At 33.0% G+C, this 14637-nt stretch overlaps 1 protein-coding gene across 2 annotated transcripts; it reads right to left on the bottom strand.

Annotated features, from left to right (window-relative positions):
• Positions 1–1942: 1942 nt before the first annotated feature.
• Positions 1943–7397, bottom strand: LOC147383456 (putative polygalacturonase). Of its 2 annotated transcripts, none has more exons than XM_086428176.1 (7): positions 7256–7397; positions 6981–7054; positions 5318–5635; positions 4209–4329; positions 3944–4118; positions 3710–3780; positions 1943–3049 (listed from the first exon to the last, which is right to left on the bottom strand). In XM_086428176.1, exons 1-7 carry the CDS (start codon positions 7329–7331, stop codon positions 2370–2372), a joined length of 1515 nt encoding a protein of 504 aa, XP_086284302.1. In that variant the 5' UTR covers positions 7332–7397; the 3' UTR covers positions 1943–2369. The 2 variants fall into 2 exon arrangements, with proteins under 2 accessions (XP_086284302.1, XP_086284303.1); XM_086428177.1 differs by having other exon boundaries at positions 7266–7327.
• Positions 7398–14637: the final 7240 nt, after the last annotated feature.

The raw sequence follows: 14637 nt of genomic DNA, 5'->3' as shown, positions 1-14637 counted from the left end.
ATTACATTTTATTCATTCCAGGGTAGTTTATTATTTATAAATTCCACTAAAATCTCCTACTCAAAGAGATTAGAACATTTTGTACAATATTAGTTGACTTTGTTCCACATTAGTAGTCCAGAATTGGGGTCCCATGCAGCAGATCCACTGTAACTAAAAGCCAATCAAATGTACATTTTGTGGATGGTGATATTATAAGCCTGGGTTCAAACCTCACCCCACTCGAATTACCGATCTCATTGAAAACAGGATTACCTGATAGCGACGACACACACACACACACGGAAAAAAAAGTGTCAGCTAACTTGATATTTAAATTGCGTTTAAAATGTGGTCTCACCCGAGTTATTGACCTCATTAAAAACAGATTTAGCTCGTGGAAACACCAAAAAGATTAGAGCTTGACCCATGCATGGCTGAGTTGGTTGACGTGTTATTATTCAATTTCGAGTTCGTATGGTCAAGCCCTGCTCACCTAACAGGAAAAAAATGGACCTACAATAATAGATATACATGGGGGGTGTTTGGCCTTTTATGTGTACAAATAAAGAAAATAATTCCATTATTTCTTCTCTAGAATTCTGTTTTGCCCAAATAAGTTTGCAACAATTTCCAAAACATGCATCTAATCAACCAAAATAAAATAAAAAATCCTGTAAAGTCATCTCTTCTATCTTGAACCTTGAACAGAAGAAATTCTTTATTATAACCACATGACCACCACATGGATGAGTCTTTCCTTTGCCCATCAAGGGATAATCCCAAGATGTGTACTAAAAATACTTATTAGATATCATATGAATTGGGGTGCCCTAAGTAAAAGTTGGTGTAGCAATACAATTGGTAGTTTCTTACAGATTGTAAGTCTGGCTATGTGAGAGCATAACTTCGTCACTTTGTCGATCAAGTTAAACTCCATTGTAAACATTAATATGAAAATAAAATTATTCTTACTCATGTTAGGGAGTTAGGGTTTTATTTTTATGTTTCAAACATCACAAAGCATTTTCTTTCTCTTATAAGATCGTTGCTCATTGATTTAGTTTTTGGTTTGGAAGTCTATTAATTCAATCCACAACAATGCCAATTTATTTAGAGAGTTGCTATTTCCACACCAAGTTTTGCTAAAGCCACACCAACTGTGTGTAATGCACATTGTACCCTCAAAATGCCACATTATTAGTCCAGAATTGGGGTCCCACGTATCAGTTGCCCTGCAACTAAAAGCCAATCAAATGCACATTCTGTAGATGTTGATATTACATACCTGGGTTCAAACCTCACCCCACACAAATTACTGATCACATTGAAAACAGACTTTCCCGATAGCAATGACACACCAAAAAAACAAATTGTGAAAATGCCAACTAATTTAATTCGTATAGTTTGCAGACGTTGTTATTTAAATTATGTTTAAAACGTGGCCTCATCCGAACTACCGACCTCATTAAAAACAGACTGACTTGGTGGAAACACCAAAAAATTTAGAGCTTGGACCCATGGCTGAGTTGGTTGACATGTTACAATCCAATTTCGAGTTTGTAGGGTCAAGACCAGCTCACCTAACAAAAAAAATAATAAGAGTGGTGCTGAAGTGACCTCATATTGCACATCGTGACGTGAAAGTGTGTAGGAACCATAAATGCTTTTTGACTCATATATGATTCCAACACACTTTAACGTCAGGATGTGCGATATGAGGTACAATCTTTTGAGGTCACTTCAGCATTATTCAAAAAATAAATAGACAAATGGATCTACAGCAATATATGTAAAAAAGGAAAGGGGGGGGGGGGTTTGGCATCTTATTTGTACAATAAAGAAAAAACAAATCAACAATTTCTTCTCTAGAATTCTGCTTTGGCCAAAGAAGTTTGCAACAATTGCAAAAACATGCATTTAATCAACCAAAAAAATAATAATCTTGTTAACACATCTCCTCTATCTTGAACCTTGACCAAAAGAAATTCTTTATTCCAATCACATGACATCGTGTGGCTGCGTCTTTCCCTTGCCCATCAAGGGATAACCCATTATGTAGCAGTCCACATCAAATATTATAATATACATGTAATAATGAAAATGCAAGAAAGAAATAACAACCACTAAACAAATCTCTCAGGTCTTTTGGGGGTTCCACACTACCAAAAATTTCCTTACACATGAATGAAGAAATGAGGCTGTACACACAAAGCTGTAGATTGGGCGCAATGTAAATCCACTGAAGTTTCGGTGCAAGATGCGAGAATGTAATTTAGAAACCGAAGAATGAAAGCTTGAGATCTGCATTTTATTTGGAAAAGAATCCTGTCGAATTCAAGTTGGAAATTTGAAGCTTTAGTCTGATTTTGTAGTGTGAGATTTTGATCTCATAAATCTGCCGCAAGACCACTTTTTTTAGAATATAGGATAGAAAAACAAGCCGACGAAGAATTTGATTTAGAGCTCTGCAGTTCGGAACAAGGTTCGGGAAAAACTGACTGAGAGGAACCCATTACATTCGAACAGATCCACGAAGTGGAAGGTTCCGAAGTGACGGATAAGGAGATATTGGATAAACAGATGGAGGTGAAGGGAGATTCTTGGATTCCAGTGAGATTTCCAGCTATCTTAATGTTTGTACCAACAACGTTCTTCAATGTGATTCCATCGACAACTGGTAGTGCATCGGGATCGTAATTATCGTCGGGGTGAGACCCACATTGACCTGTGGCCCTGAGTGCTTCCTGAACATTTACAATCTCCACATCTGATATGAGGATGTCTTTTATGTAACCACCCCTGCCCTTTGTAGTCTTGAGTTCGATACCAATGAGAGAATTGTAGACATGAAGGCGACGCACATGTACACTAGAGATGCCACCAGACATCTCGCTGCCAAATGCAAGGCCAGCACCCGAAGATGCTTGTAGATGGACCCCATAGATTTGGACATTTGTGGTGGGTCTGCCATATGCGATGCCATACTCATCCCAACCACTCTTGAGTACAATGGCATCTTGACCCACACTTATGGTGCAGTTTTCTATGCATACAGCATCAGAAGAATCTGAAAAAAAAAAATTAAATAAATAAATACTTGCGTGTCTTATATAAAGTACGGTGATAATTGAAAAAAAAAAAAAAACCTACTGAAATTATGTGAAATTGATGGTTAAAAATAATATTGTATAATAAATTCAATTGAAGTTGGCTCTTATCTATGCAGTTTGGAGATGGGTGAATGTATTACATTAATGCTCTGTCTCTTGCACTCAAATTAGGCGAAATTGGTGGTTAGACATTCAATATGTAGTCCAAGATTTACACAACAAGACTATATGATATTTTCAATATCAAAGTTTATGAGGGGTTGACTGATAGTTTAGAGGTAAGAACCATAATTTCAAAAGCTAAAGATAAGATTTGAAGGTATCAGAAAAATGGAGCTGATTTATATGGGAAGTTTGGGTTTTATGAGTTTTGCTGGGAAAAGATTGATGGATTCGGTGGGACTGTCCATCTTATTTACAACGTCTATACATTTCTTATTTACTTTAACGTACAATATGTCCATAAGAAGGGAGTTGAACATATTTTTTTACAAGTAAAAGTGTTAAAACAACGGTGAAGCCGTGAAGGTACAATCAGTTAATAAGTATGAGTTAAATATATTTTTCGACAAATGAATGTGTAAAAACAATGGGAAAATGAGTGGATTGTTACAAACCTGGGACTATTCCATTGGTATAAGAAAAATCAGATGGAGCACTGACCGTTGTGTTCAGAACTTGTACATCGCTGCATTACATCGAAACAAATTTAAATTCAACTCTTCATGTCAAGATTTTCCCCCCTTTTTAAAAATAAGTTACAAGTAAACCAACAGGACATAATAGTCAATTTACTTATAAAAAAATTGATAAAAATAGCAAATTCATCCGACAGGTTTTAACCAACATACCTGCAATAGACCGGATGAATGTTGGAGGAAGGGGAATTTAAAAAGGTCAAGTTTGAAATAATAATATCCTTGGAACTAATCAATTCTACGAGGTGAGGACGGCTATAATTTAAGGAGTGATTGCTGAACAACTCCCACCAAACAGAACCCTGGCCATCAATGGTTCCATTATCACCTGATTCAATTGACGGATGGATATATGTTATTTTCTGAGAGATAGAGCTCAAGGTCAATTAAAAAACTAGAAATATGGAGATGTACTTGCCTGTTATCACGACATCTGTCAAATTATATCCATTAATCAAGCTACGATATCTCTTCCCTGGGAGTTCAATCCCTCGGCCATACGATGGCAAGGGCTCAATGACATCCCAGTGAGATGGCTCCTGCAAGAGTGAGGAAAAGAAGTATCTCGATGAGAAAACAACCAAGTGAAAAATCGATTGTGTATCACTAAGATGGTGATCTTAAAACCGTAATAATAATATAATAGCTTTGCCAATATAAGTTGATAAGGAACTCCTCATCATACAATTAGGATAAGATTGTCAATGATGATAACCTTGGAGGAGTTGAACATGAAAAGGGCAGAGCCCTTCTTCAAGTAAAATTTCTAACTAACTTGATTTGGTGTTTTTTTCTTAGTCAGAATATGAGAGAGACCTTGGGGTCTTATCAGAATATCGAACAAATGCTGGTAGGGTCAACACTTGAGATCCAACAAATATCAAATATAGAACTAGAGAACCAACCACATGGAGAATGACAATAACTGGGGAGATCCCAATGGATGCAATGGAACATCTAAGCCAAAAATAACATGAAAAACACAAGAAAGAGAAATGACGGGGTACATGAGGAGAGACAAAAATATGAAAAGAGGTCACCACAATGTAAGCTCGTAGTTTAATACAAGTCGTCTCTAAGAATTCCTTCCTTTCCTAAATGATCCACTAAACACATTCGCTGAAGCTTGCACCGCGTGAAAAAAGGGGTAAATTCGATGCCAAGGCCCGTCAAATTTGCTTGGATTTAGCCAAAGTTGACGGACCTTGGCGTCAAATTTATCACTTTTTTCACCAAGTGTAGGAACATGATAGAATGGATATCAATACCAAAATTTGAAACTTGTTATGGTCCATAATTCACAAAATCTCTATAAATTGTCTGACCATGTGTTAGTAATGAAATATTCTTATCTGCCACATTTTCTTACAAAGACAATTTAACGAAAGAAATAAATAGAGATACAAGAAGAACGGGCTTGGACCCATAGCTCAATTGGTTTGATACATTGCAAAACAACTTTGAGGTCGTGGGTTCAAATCCAGCTTAACCATAAAAAAAGACAAAAAAGAGAGAAAAGAATAATACCTGAGATCCAAGAATGGTGGCACCTCTTTCCAAGAAGAGTGTGAGGTGGCTAGTGAGGTTAAAACTTCCTGTAAGCCATTTCCCTGGTGGCACATAGAGCTGAGCGCCACCCTTGTCAGCAAAAGAATTGAGATAGAAAATGGCATTCTGAAATGCAATACTGTTCAGTGTTTTCCCGTCCCCGACGGCTCCAAACTCCAAGATAGATACACTATGAGGTCTAGGCTCCAAACCTGTCTTGGATTTGCACTTTCCCTCACTCCCTTCTCCATTAATTTTAACAGCATCGCTTAATGCCAGAAGCAATAGCAATGCCACCTGAAAAGTAGGAAAAAAATCAATACAAAATGATCCTCATCCATCGGTACAATTTGTAATTTCTAAATCCCAGAAAAATACAATTAGAGTAAGATTCTATAGTTGAATTATCAAAAATGGGAGAAATCAAAACGCTTTGAGACTGACAAACTCCTAGGAATCCCAGAATCTCTCTGAATTGACCCGTAACAGATAAAATGAAGGAAAGTTAATTGAGATGGATGGGATTAAATAAAAAAGATCAAAATTACAAAACCAATAACGAAATGCGCTTTGGAGTAAATTAAAGGCTCTGAAAAGGAGGGAGGAAGCTTGAAAATGATGTGGATTGAGATAGTAAGAAAAGATATGAAGCACGTGCATTGATAGAAGATATAGCTCTAGATTGAGTTGAATGGTGAATAAAATCTTTGCAATAATTATACTTTATAGAAAATGCAAGACATTGGTTAGCTCGGAAAATGAGGAAGAACGACCAAAGATCTGCATAGAACTTAATATAATTATGAAGAATTCAAGTCAATTTGAATAGAAAAATGGTAGGTGAACACCCTGATAACCAAAACCAGAAAAATGAAAATTTCTACCACCTTAAATCAAAAGCAGAAAATTATGTTTCCAGATGAACACAAGACATTTAATGATTCATATTCAATTATTCATGAAAAAAAAAACAACAGAACCCCTCAAACAGAAAAACACATCTGTTTAGAAGGAAAAGAGGGGAAAACAAGTGAACACAGACAAACAACAAGAAAAAATACAAAATTGATTAAAATCATGATAACTATATCAACAAAATTTACACACAATCAGAAGAAAAAAGAAGCCCACAAAGCAAATGCAACCACTTAAAAATTCTCTCGCAATTGCCACAAAAACCACAAATTTGATTAAAATCACGATAACTAGATTAACAAAATTTACACGCAATCAAAAGAAAAAAAGTAGTCCACAAAGCAAATGTACCACTAAAAAATTCTCTTCCAGTTTCCACAAAAATCAATAAATCAAAAAAATCCACAAGACCCAAAAAATTATTATGCTTTCAACGCCCCCCCCCCCCCCCCCCCAACACACACACACACACACACAACACACACACACAAACAAAAAACAAAAAAAAAAAGATCATGAATTGAGATGTAATACCCACTTAGAAAATCAGTCCCAATAGTAAAATCTAAGATCCTCAGAATCAAATTCAAAGGAAAAAAAAACGAACCCATTACCCAAAAAATAAAAAAAATTTAACACCCCAAGTACTTAAAATTCACAAACAGAAAAAAATAAATAAATAAATAACATTAAATAAAAAAACAAAAAATTAAAACAACGTACTTACTAGCCTCTTCATGAGCCTTTGGTCCTTCTTCAAGGCCAACCCAAAGACAAGAACAACAGAAACACCACCAGAAGCTGTAACCCAAAGACAAGAGCAACAATAAGAACTGAAGTATAAGCAGAAGAAGAAATAATAGAAGGAAAAAAAAAAACAGGGAGACAGAGAAAACAACACTATGGAAAGCCAGCTATACAACACGCACATAAGCAAATTAAAATTTAGAAAGTACACCAAAAACTAAAAAGACAATAATAATAATTCAAATATTTTATTACCAAAAATTACCCTCTCTTTAATTATCGTTTTGAAACGTATAAGCGCCGACAATAAATTCTCTTCAAACGGCTCCATGTCTCTGTCTCTTCCTCTGGTAATAGAGAGAGAGAGATGATGAGTTTGTTATAATTTCTAACTTATGTTATTATGTATTTTACTGGCTAGATTTTGTTTGAAAGTCCTATGAGGCAAGAGAAATGATTCCTCCAATACTTCCAACATTAAAAATGTGTTTTTTATTTTGGTGAAAAAAAGTTTAAGAGAGTTTCTATTGGCACCCCCAACTTTTATTTATTACATCCCACTTAAAAAATAAAGAAGGGTAAATTAATTCTTGCGTTGAATACGACAAGTTCTGACATATTAGTTATTTAAATTCCCAAAACATATTTCCCAGCGAGTTCGTCATTTTTATAATTAGTGAGTCATCATTTTTATAATTAGTGACCTCACTGATAAAATACTGATGAACTTGTCATAAAAATATCAAGGGTATTTACGATTTTGTTGTTCATTTTAATTATCAATGAAATTGTTGATTATAAAAATCACTTTAAAATTACATGTGATCTTGCTGGTAATTTATCAATGAGATTTGATTATGAAAATGACAAATTCACTAGAAAAATTATTCTAAAAATAAAAATGGACAGTGTACAAGAATAGAATTTTGTCATGAGTTGCATATGTTTACCAAAATTTTCTCAATAAAAAATAAGTGAATAATTGAGAATAAATAGAAGTTAGGATGCTAATAAAAAAATCTCTCTCTCTCTCTCTCCTCTCTCTCTCTCTCTGTCGCTGTTAGATTTCTACACTATGTTTTGGATAGAACTTCTTGACTACTTCTGCTCTTGTGGGGAGCTAGCAAACATTTGGATAGGTTTTTTGCTTTTGCGCAAAGAGATTTTTACTCTTGCGGGGAGAGATTTTTTGTTTTTTGTTGAGAAGCTCCAAGAACCTATTTTTCCACGAAGAGATTTTTTGTTCTTGCGGGAAGTGATTGAGCTTTTGCTCTTGTACGAAAAGGTGTATCCACAGAGGCCCCTAATTTTTTAGAATAGAATTTTACATGAGCATAATTATAATTGTAAAAAACTACTAAAATTATTTGAAAAAGTATTATATTATTTGGTGATGTTGAGATTAAAATTTGAGCCAAACCTTTGTAATGTTTGCAAAGTGTGTTTTAATTCTTAATTGGTGAGTGATTGATAATTAAAGAAATTAGAATGCAATAAGTAAAAGTTGGAGTGTTACCCAGTAACAGCTCTTAAAAGAAATGATTCCTTCAATACTTTTCAACACTAAAATTGTGCTTCTTCTTTTTTTTTTTTAACAAAATTGAACTTATGATTTATTTTTTTATTTATTTAAGAAATAAAAAATAATTTTAAGTGGGCAATTAAGGATAGTTTTGTCTTTTAATAATTGTTGAAAAATGAAATTGGGAGTGAAAGAAACAAAAAAGGGAGTGGAAGAAACAAATACTAGGAGGAGAAGAACAAAATAAAAGAGAGTGAGGTGAGTGTGCATGTGGTTTTGAGGCAGTGCATGTGGTTGCCAGGACTGGAGGTGGGGCCCACACCAATCATGTTCCTCATGCTAGGCTGGCCTCACTCACACACCTTCTTGACAGAACAACTCTGTCCTGCTGTCACTCATGTCCCCACAGATTAAAATGTCGAAAATGCCCTTAACATAGAACGTGGCAAGTTTGACTTCAATCATATGGCTTTAGATACTGAGAAATGACCGAAAGATTCTCCAGAATAACGAAAGGTGTAAACTTTTCTTTTATATATATATATAAATTTACCCCTCACTATTTTGATAATTATACATGCCCCTATTAATTAAAAAAATTTATAAATAAATAAATGTGCCATCTTAACCTCTGTCTTCTACAAAATACAAAGCCATGCAACATAACTACTGAATATAATGAAATACCCCTCAATATTGCACTTTGAGAAATTTTCAGAAACACGATCAACTAATTGACAAAATTTTCATTCCAGCTCACTATTTATTTTAAATCTCAAATTATGATCTGTGAGACTGCAAGTTTTTTAAAATAATGATCTCGTTGATATAAAATAGTGACATCGCTAATTTTTTTTTTTTTTTCAAAGTGATAATTCTATAGGTTTGATGGTGAGATCATCACTACATAAATTAATGAGATTGTCACTTTAAAAAAAAAAATTCAGTAATCTCACTACTTTATATCAGTGAGATTATCACGTTGAAAACAAATGTAATCTCGCACTTCATGGTTTAGGATTTAAAATGAATAATGAGCTAAAATCGGATTTTTTTCATATTCGACTCACAAAGTGGTAATTTACCTTTTACTATTGTCATACCAAACTTTTCTCAAGTTCACATTGTGCAAATCTAAATTATATTGTGTGGAATCACCACCTACAGTAGAAATAGTAAGATTTGTGTGTGTATTTTTTTTTTTTTTCCTTTTTTCTATTTTTGCTACACAAACAAGATCAGTGTAGAAGGTGTCGCTTAGCTAAATTGGTAAAGATTTGAGTAGAATTGAACACATGAGTTAGGTTTAAATCCCATTGAACCCACCTTCATCACCTCCATTAACCATGCACTAACCCCTTTCCTTTCTTAGAAAATGACATATACGATACTTGAATTCTCTACTCCCATTGTTTTATGTTACTTTTAAATAGTTCTGAGGTTGAATTATGTCATCTCTTTTTGTAATATTTTCTTTCAATGCAAGGGGTCAAAGGAAAAAAAATTGTGGTTAGCATTTAGTAGGTGAAAGTAGGTTTTGAACTAGTAGCAATGTTACATTTGATCAAAGTCAAAAGTCATGTCTTGACATGGAGGATGGGATAATGGGATCCCAAAAAGATCTAGCTAGGGCATTATGGTTAGAGTGTCGGGTAAAATGCATAATTAAAAATGTAAATTATGAAAGCTTGTAAGCACAATTGCCCGCAATTGATGAAAGTATTATTGGTAAAGATGGATGAAGAAACTCCTTAAAGGGAGGACATGCAATAGACTTATAAAATGGGTAAGAATTTATTAAAAAAATAGGTTCAATCGAAACAAGAAAACGAATCGAAACATCAAAGACAAAATACAATTACACAAAGAAATACAGAGATTTTGTCCACATATCATACCAATTTTACTATGAAGAAAAAACTCACAATTACAGATTACACCCTTTCACCCAAAAATAAGAAATATAAATACCCAAGAAACCTAATTAGAGTGAAGGTGTTGCTTGATTTACAGTACCTCCTTATTGACCAATACTATCAAACTCCACAAACCACAACAAATTTCTTGTTTGATTTATTAGATTCAAAGTGATAACATTTTGAAATTGGGATTAGACATTACAAATTCTTTGACATATATCACACTGGTACTTAAAAATAAAAAAGAAGTGAAAAATTGAATTAATTGTATTAAATATCTTTAAATGTCGAATTAGAAGAGAATTTCTCTGTAATGATGAAAGATGACAGATGATGACCATGGGTTGACATATGTAACCCCCACCCCACGAACTATGGGGCCATAACCTTGAGTTGTAGGCCTCTCATGAAGTTAATTTTACCAAAGTTTTATCATGTCGACGATGGAGAACTGATGCTACTTAAATCTCCATGTGTCGTAGAGGACGATATACACTCAATACTTAAATCTTAATTGCTAATGATAGGTGTATTTTGGACATTTCATAATGGTACATAAGATGCCAAAGACACATTTCAGTTTCAGACATGACCTAATCTTACCAAAAGCAACTACCAAATTAGAGCTAAACAGTTTAAAATTTTTTAATGATTGAATTTGAGAAGCTTTTTTTAAACCTTTTGGATTTTGGAGGTTTTCTAATTTAACTCTGCTTTGCCACTTATTACGTCTATCCCAGCAGTGCAGTTGTAGTCATAGTAGTTGTTATTCGGCAAAAGTTTTCTAGAGCTGCACTACAGATTCCTTGTGAACTGCCCATCAATTTTAATGGTAGTAGGAAGGTTGTCCCAAGGCCCAGGTCATTCGATTAAATATTTAAAGCTCCATCTTTATTTTTTTATAGAGAAAATTACTTGAAGAGCCTTAAAGGAGGGTTTTGTTTTTTGTCTAAATAGTCTCTAAGTTTTCAACGGTCTCTTAATAGTTCATTTAGTAAATTTTTATTTTCTTAACAGTCCTTAGACCTCATCTTCCACATTTCGCACAATTGAATGTCCATATAATAAAGTAGTTTAGTGTAAGTGAGCAAGAAACTACTAAGAAAGTGAGGGTCGATGTCATTGAGATTTTATGGCTAATTCCGTAAATTCCACTCTAAGACTTCTTGATAAACAAAGCGGCTCGACTTCGAGCAATTGCTAGGAAGGCAGGCCAATCTCTGATACTTACATGACAGGAACCGAAAACTTGAAAAGTGATTCAAGTGAGACAAGGAGATTTACCACTAATGCTGTCCAATCGTTACAATCACTCTCTTAGATTTTAGAATCAAAATCGAGTTTCAAAGACTCCATTCCATAAAAAAGGATTTAAGAATGAAGAATAAACTATTTTCAAGGGTGTATTTCAAATATTTTGAATATGTATGTAAAAAAACTATGATTTTTTCACTTTTTTTTTTCATAATTTTTGAATGAAAATCGATCAAGAGTGGTGCTTTTGTGTTGAAATCGTCTAAACAAGCCATTTTCTCCGTTTTTAGTCGATGTTTCCATGTATTTTAGTCGAAAAAACTCAAAATTTTAAATAGATGAATTTACCATTATCAAGTTCACCACTTTTTATATATAAAAGTGGTCAACTCGACAATAAATAAAAAGCATCGAGCTCAACAATAAATAGTGGTGAGTCAATAGTAAAAATTGTGAACTCGACACTAAATGAAAAATCAACAATAAATAAAAAGTGGTGAACTCAATGATATATATATGGTCAGGTTCAAGGGCCATATGAGAAAACATATGAGAAAACTTTCGTTTTTCAAAAAAATTTAAAATATGGGTTAGAAATTTTGGATTAGCTGATTTTTTGTGAGGATGATCTCTATGATGGGAAGATCATCCAAAAAAAAAAAAAATCAGCCCAATTTGAAACTTCTAACCTCATAAAAAGTGATTTAGAATGTGGACCATCGATTTTTTACCAATTTTTATCACTAATTTGTAAATCACTTTTGATGGATTTAGAAGTTTCTGATTGAGCTGATTTTTTGTGAGGATGATCTTCTCATCATAGTGACCATCCTTGCAAAAAATCAGCCCAATCCAAAACCTCTAACCCTTATTTTGAAAAACGAAAATTTTCTCATATGGTCCTTGAACCTGACCCATATATATATATATATATATATATAAACTTATGTAAAAACTTTCATTTTTAATAAAATTTTAAAATATGGGTTAGAAATTTTGGATTGAACTGATTTTTTGTGAGGATGATCTCTATGATGGGAAGATCATCCAAAAAAAAAAAAAAAAAAATCAACCCAATCTGAAACTTCTAACCCCATTAAAAGTGATTTAAAATGTGGACCGTCGATTTTTTACCAATTTTTATCACTAATTTGTAAATCACTTTTGATGGATTTAGAAGTTTCTGATTGAGCTGATTTTTTGTGAGGATGATCTTTTCATCATAGTGACCATCCTTGCAAAAAATCAGCTCAATCCAAAACCTCTAACTCTTATTTTGAAAAACGAAAGTTTTTTCATATGTTTTCTCATATGGCCCTTGAACCGCCCATATATATATATATATATATATATATATATATATATATGTATGTATGTATATAAAACAGTGAGTTCGTCAATAATGAGAGACCATTAAGAAACAAAAAATTTACTAAGCATCATATCAAGTCACCATGCAAAACTTAAGGATTATTTAGAAATAAATTTCTCTACTAGGTCCTTTAAGTAATTTTCCCTAATAAAATTCATTTGGCTAGTGGACCACAGGTTTTTAGAAAATGTTACTCTCTAATGATTATTTTAATTTTTAATAAATATAAATTGGTCCAACCAAATTGAACTAGGGTTTGCCCACCAGGCCCAATTTGAAAATTTTTAAATATTGAATTTAATCAACAGAAATTCTATAATCATATTATCATGATTTTTTTATATTTATAGATAAATCTAACAAATAAAAATAATTATTTTGGAGTATTTCTTACCTGTGAATTTGAAATAGCATATTATCCTTCTTATTGGTTTGTTAGATGTTATGAGTTAAGGTCCCAATGAATATTGTGCAACAAATATTTGGTGTAAAAGAAAATATGAAATTTTAGGCTTTTAGAAGAGTTAATGTTGGGAATCTTACAATTATATAATTTGTTAGGATTGTAAATTTTAATCAGTCACAATTAGTGAATATCTGCTTGGGCGAACCGAGTGAATTCTTATTTCTTGATTGTTTTTTTTTGTCAAATATATCTTCTTTTTTTTTGCTAACCGAGTGTCCGGACCAGCTTACTTGCACCACGACTAATCTCGGGGGGACTACCACAGCAACTCACCACCATGGTCCCCCCATTTAAATTATGAAAAAACCCAAGAGGGGAATCGAACCCATGATGTACGCCTAACTCACCCTTCACGTGCTCACCCTTACCACTTAGGATTTTTTTTTGTCGAATATATCACTCGATCTAGTGATCCGTATTCCTAGTTAAGATTATTAGAATTGCACAACATAATACCTTAAGAATTAGATAATGTGGGAAGTTATTATCAATTTATCATTTTAGGAAATCAACCACCATATTTATATTAAATAAATTTCATAAGAAATTTCTACCACTGATTGGCAAATTAAACATCTCATTATAAATATAAAAAAATTTAAAAAAAAATTGTCAACTACACTTCCAAAAAAGTAATTAATTTGAAATTATGAAGTTTCAGCTTAACTAAGTGGTAAGATGTGTGAAATGTTGTTCCCACGTCTTATGTTCAAACTCATTTGAATCCAACTTCATTTGCTAACCACTAATCCTATATCTAAAAAAAAATAATTTGAAATTATGCCGCATCTTAAAGAATTTAAAACAATAAAAAGAGATGAAAAATTATGTCTCGTAATAGTTTTATCACTTCATATAAATTAATGATTTGAAAATAAGGACTTAAACCTATAGTTTAGTTGGTTTAACACATTGCAAAACAACTTTGAATAGGTTAATATTTTTAAATGAACATAGTTTGCTGAATCATAAATAATTTTCTTTCCCATTTTAATATATTGTTTACTAATTGGTATTTAAGGGAATCATGTATGAAAGAACTTGTGTGACATTTTTATACTAATAATTAGTTAAAACTTTGAAAGAATATACAGTTTTGAACAA

Source organism: Akebia trifoliata, chromosome 16 (assembly GCF_017979445.1).
Source record: "Akebia trifoliata isolate Shusen 1 chromosome 16, ASM1797944v1, whole genome shotgun sequence".
In the NCBI taxonomy this organism is placed as follows: domain Eukaryota; kingdom Viridiplantae; phylum Streptophyta; class Magnoliopsida; order Ranunculales; family Lardizabalaceae; genus Akebia; species Akebia trifoliata.
The sequence above is the reverse complement of the archived record's forward strand: the minus strand, read 5'-3'. Positions and strand labels throughout refer to the sequence as shown.

Coding starts and splice junctions, on each gene's coding strand:
- LOC147383456 (XM_086428176.1), bottom strand. CDS start 7,331: ATGGAGCCGTTTGAAGAGAATTTATTGTCGGCGCTTATACGTTTCAAA. Junction 4,330..5,317: donor CCACCATTCTTGGATCTCAG/GTATTATTCTTT, acceptor TCACTCTTGCAG/GAGCCATCTCACTGGGATGT. Junction 4,119..4,208: donor GACAGATGTCGTGATAACAG/GCAAGTACATCT, acceptor CAATTGAATCAG/GTGATAATGGAACCATTGAT.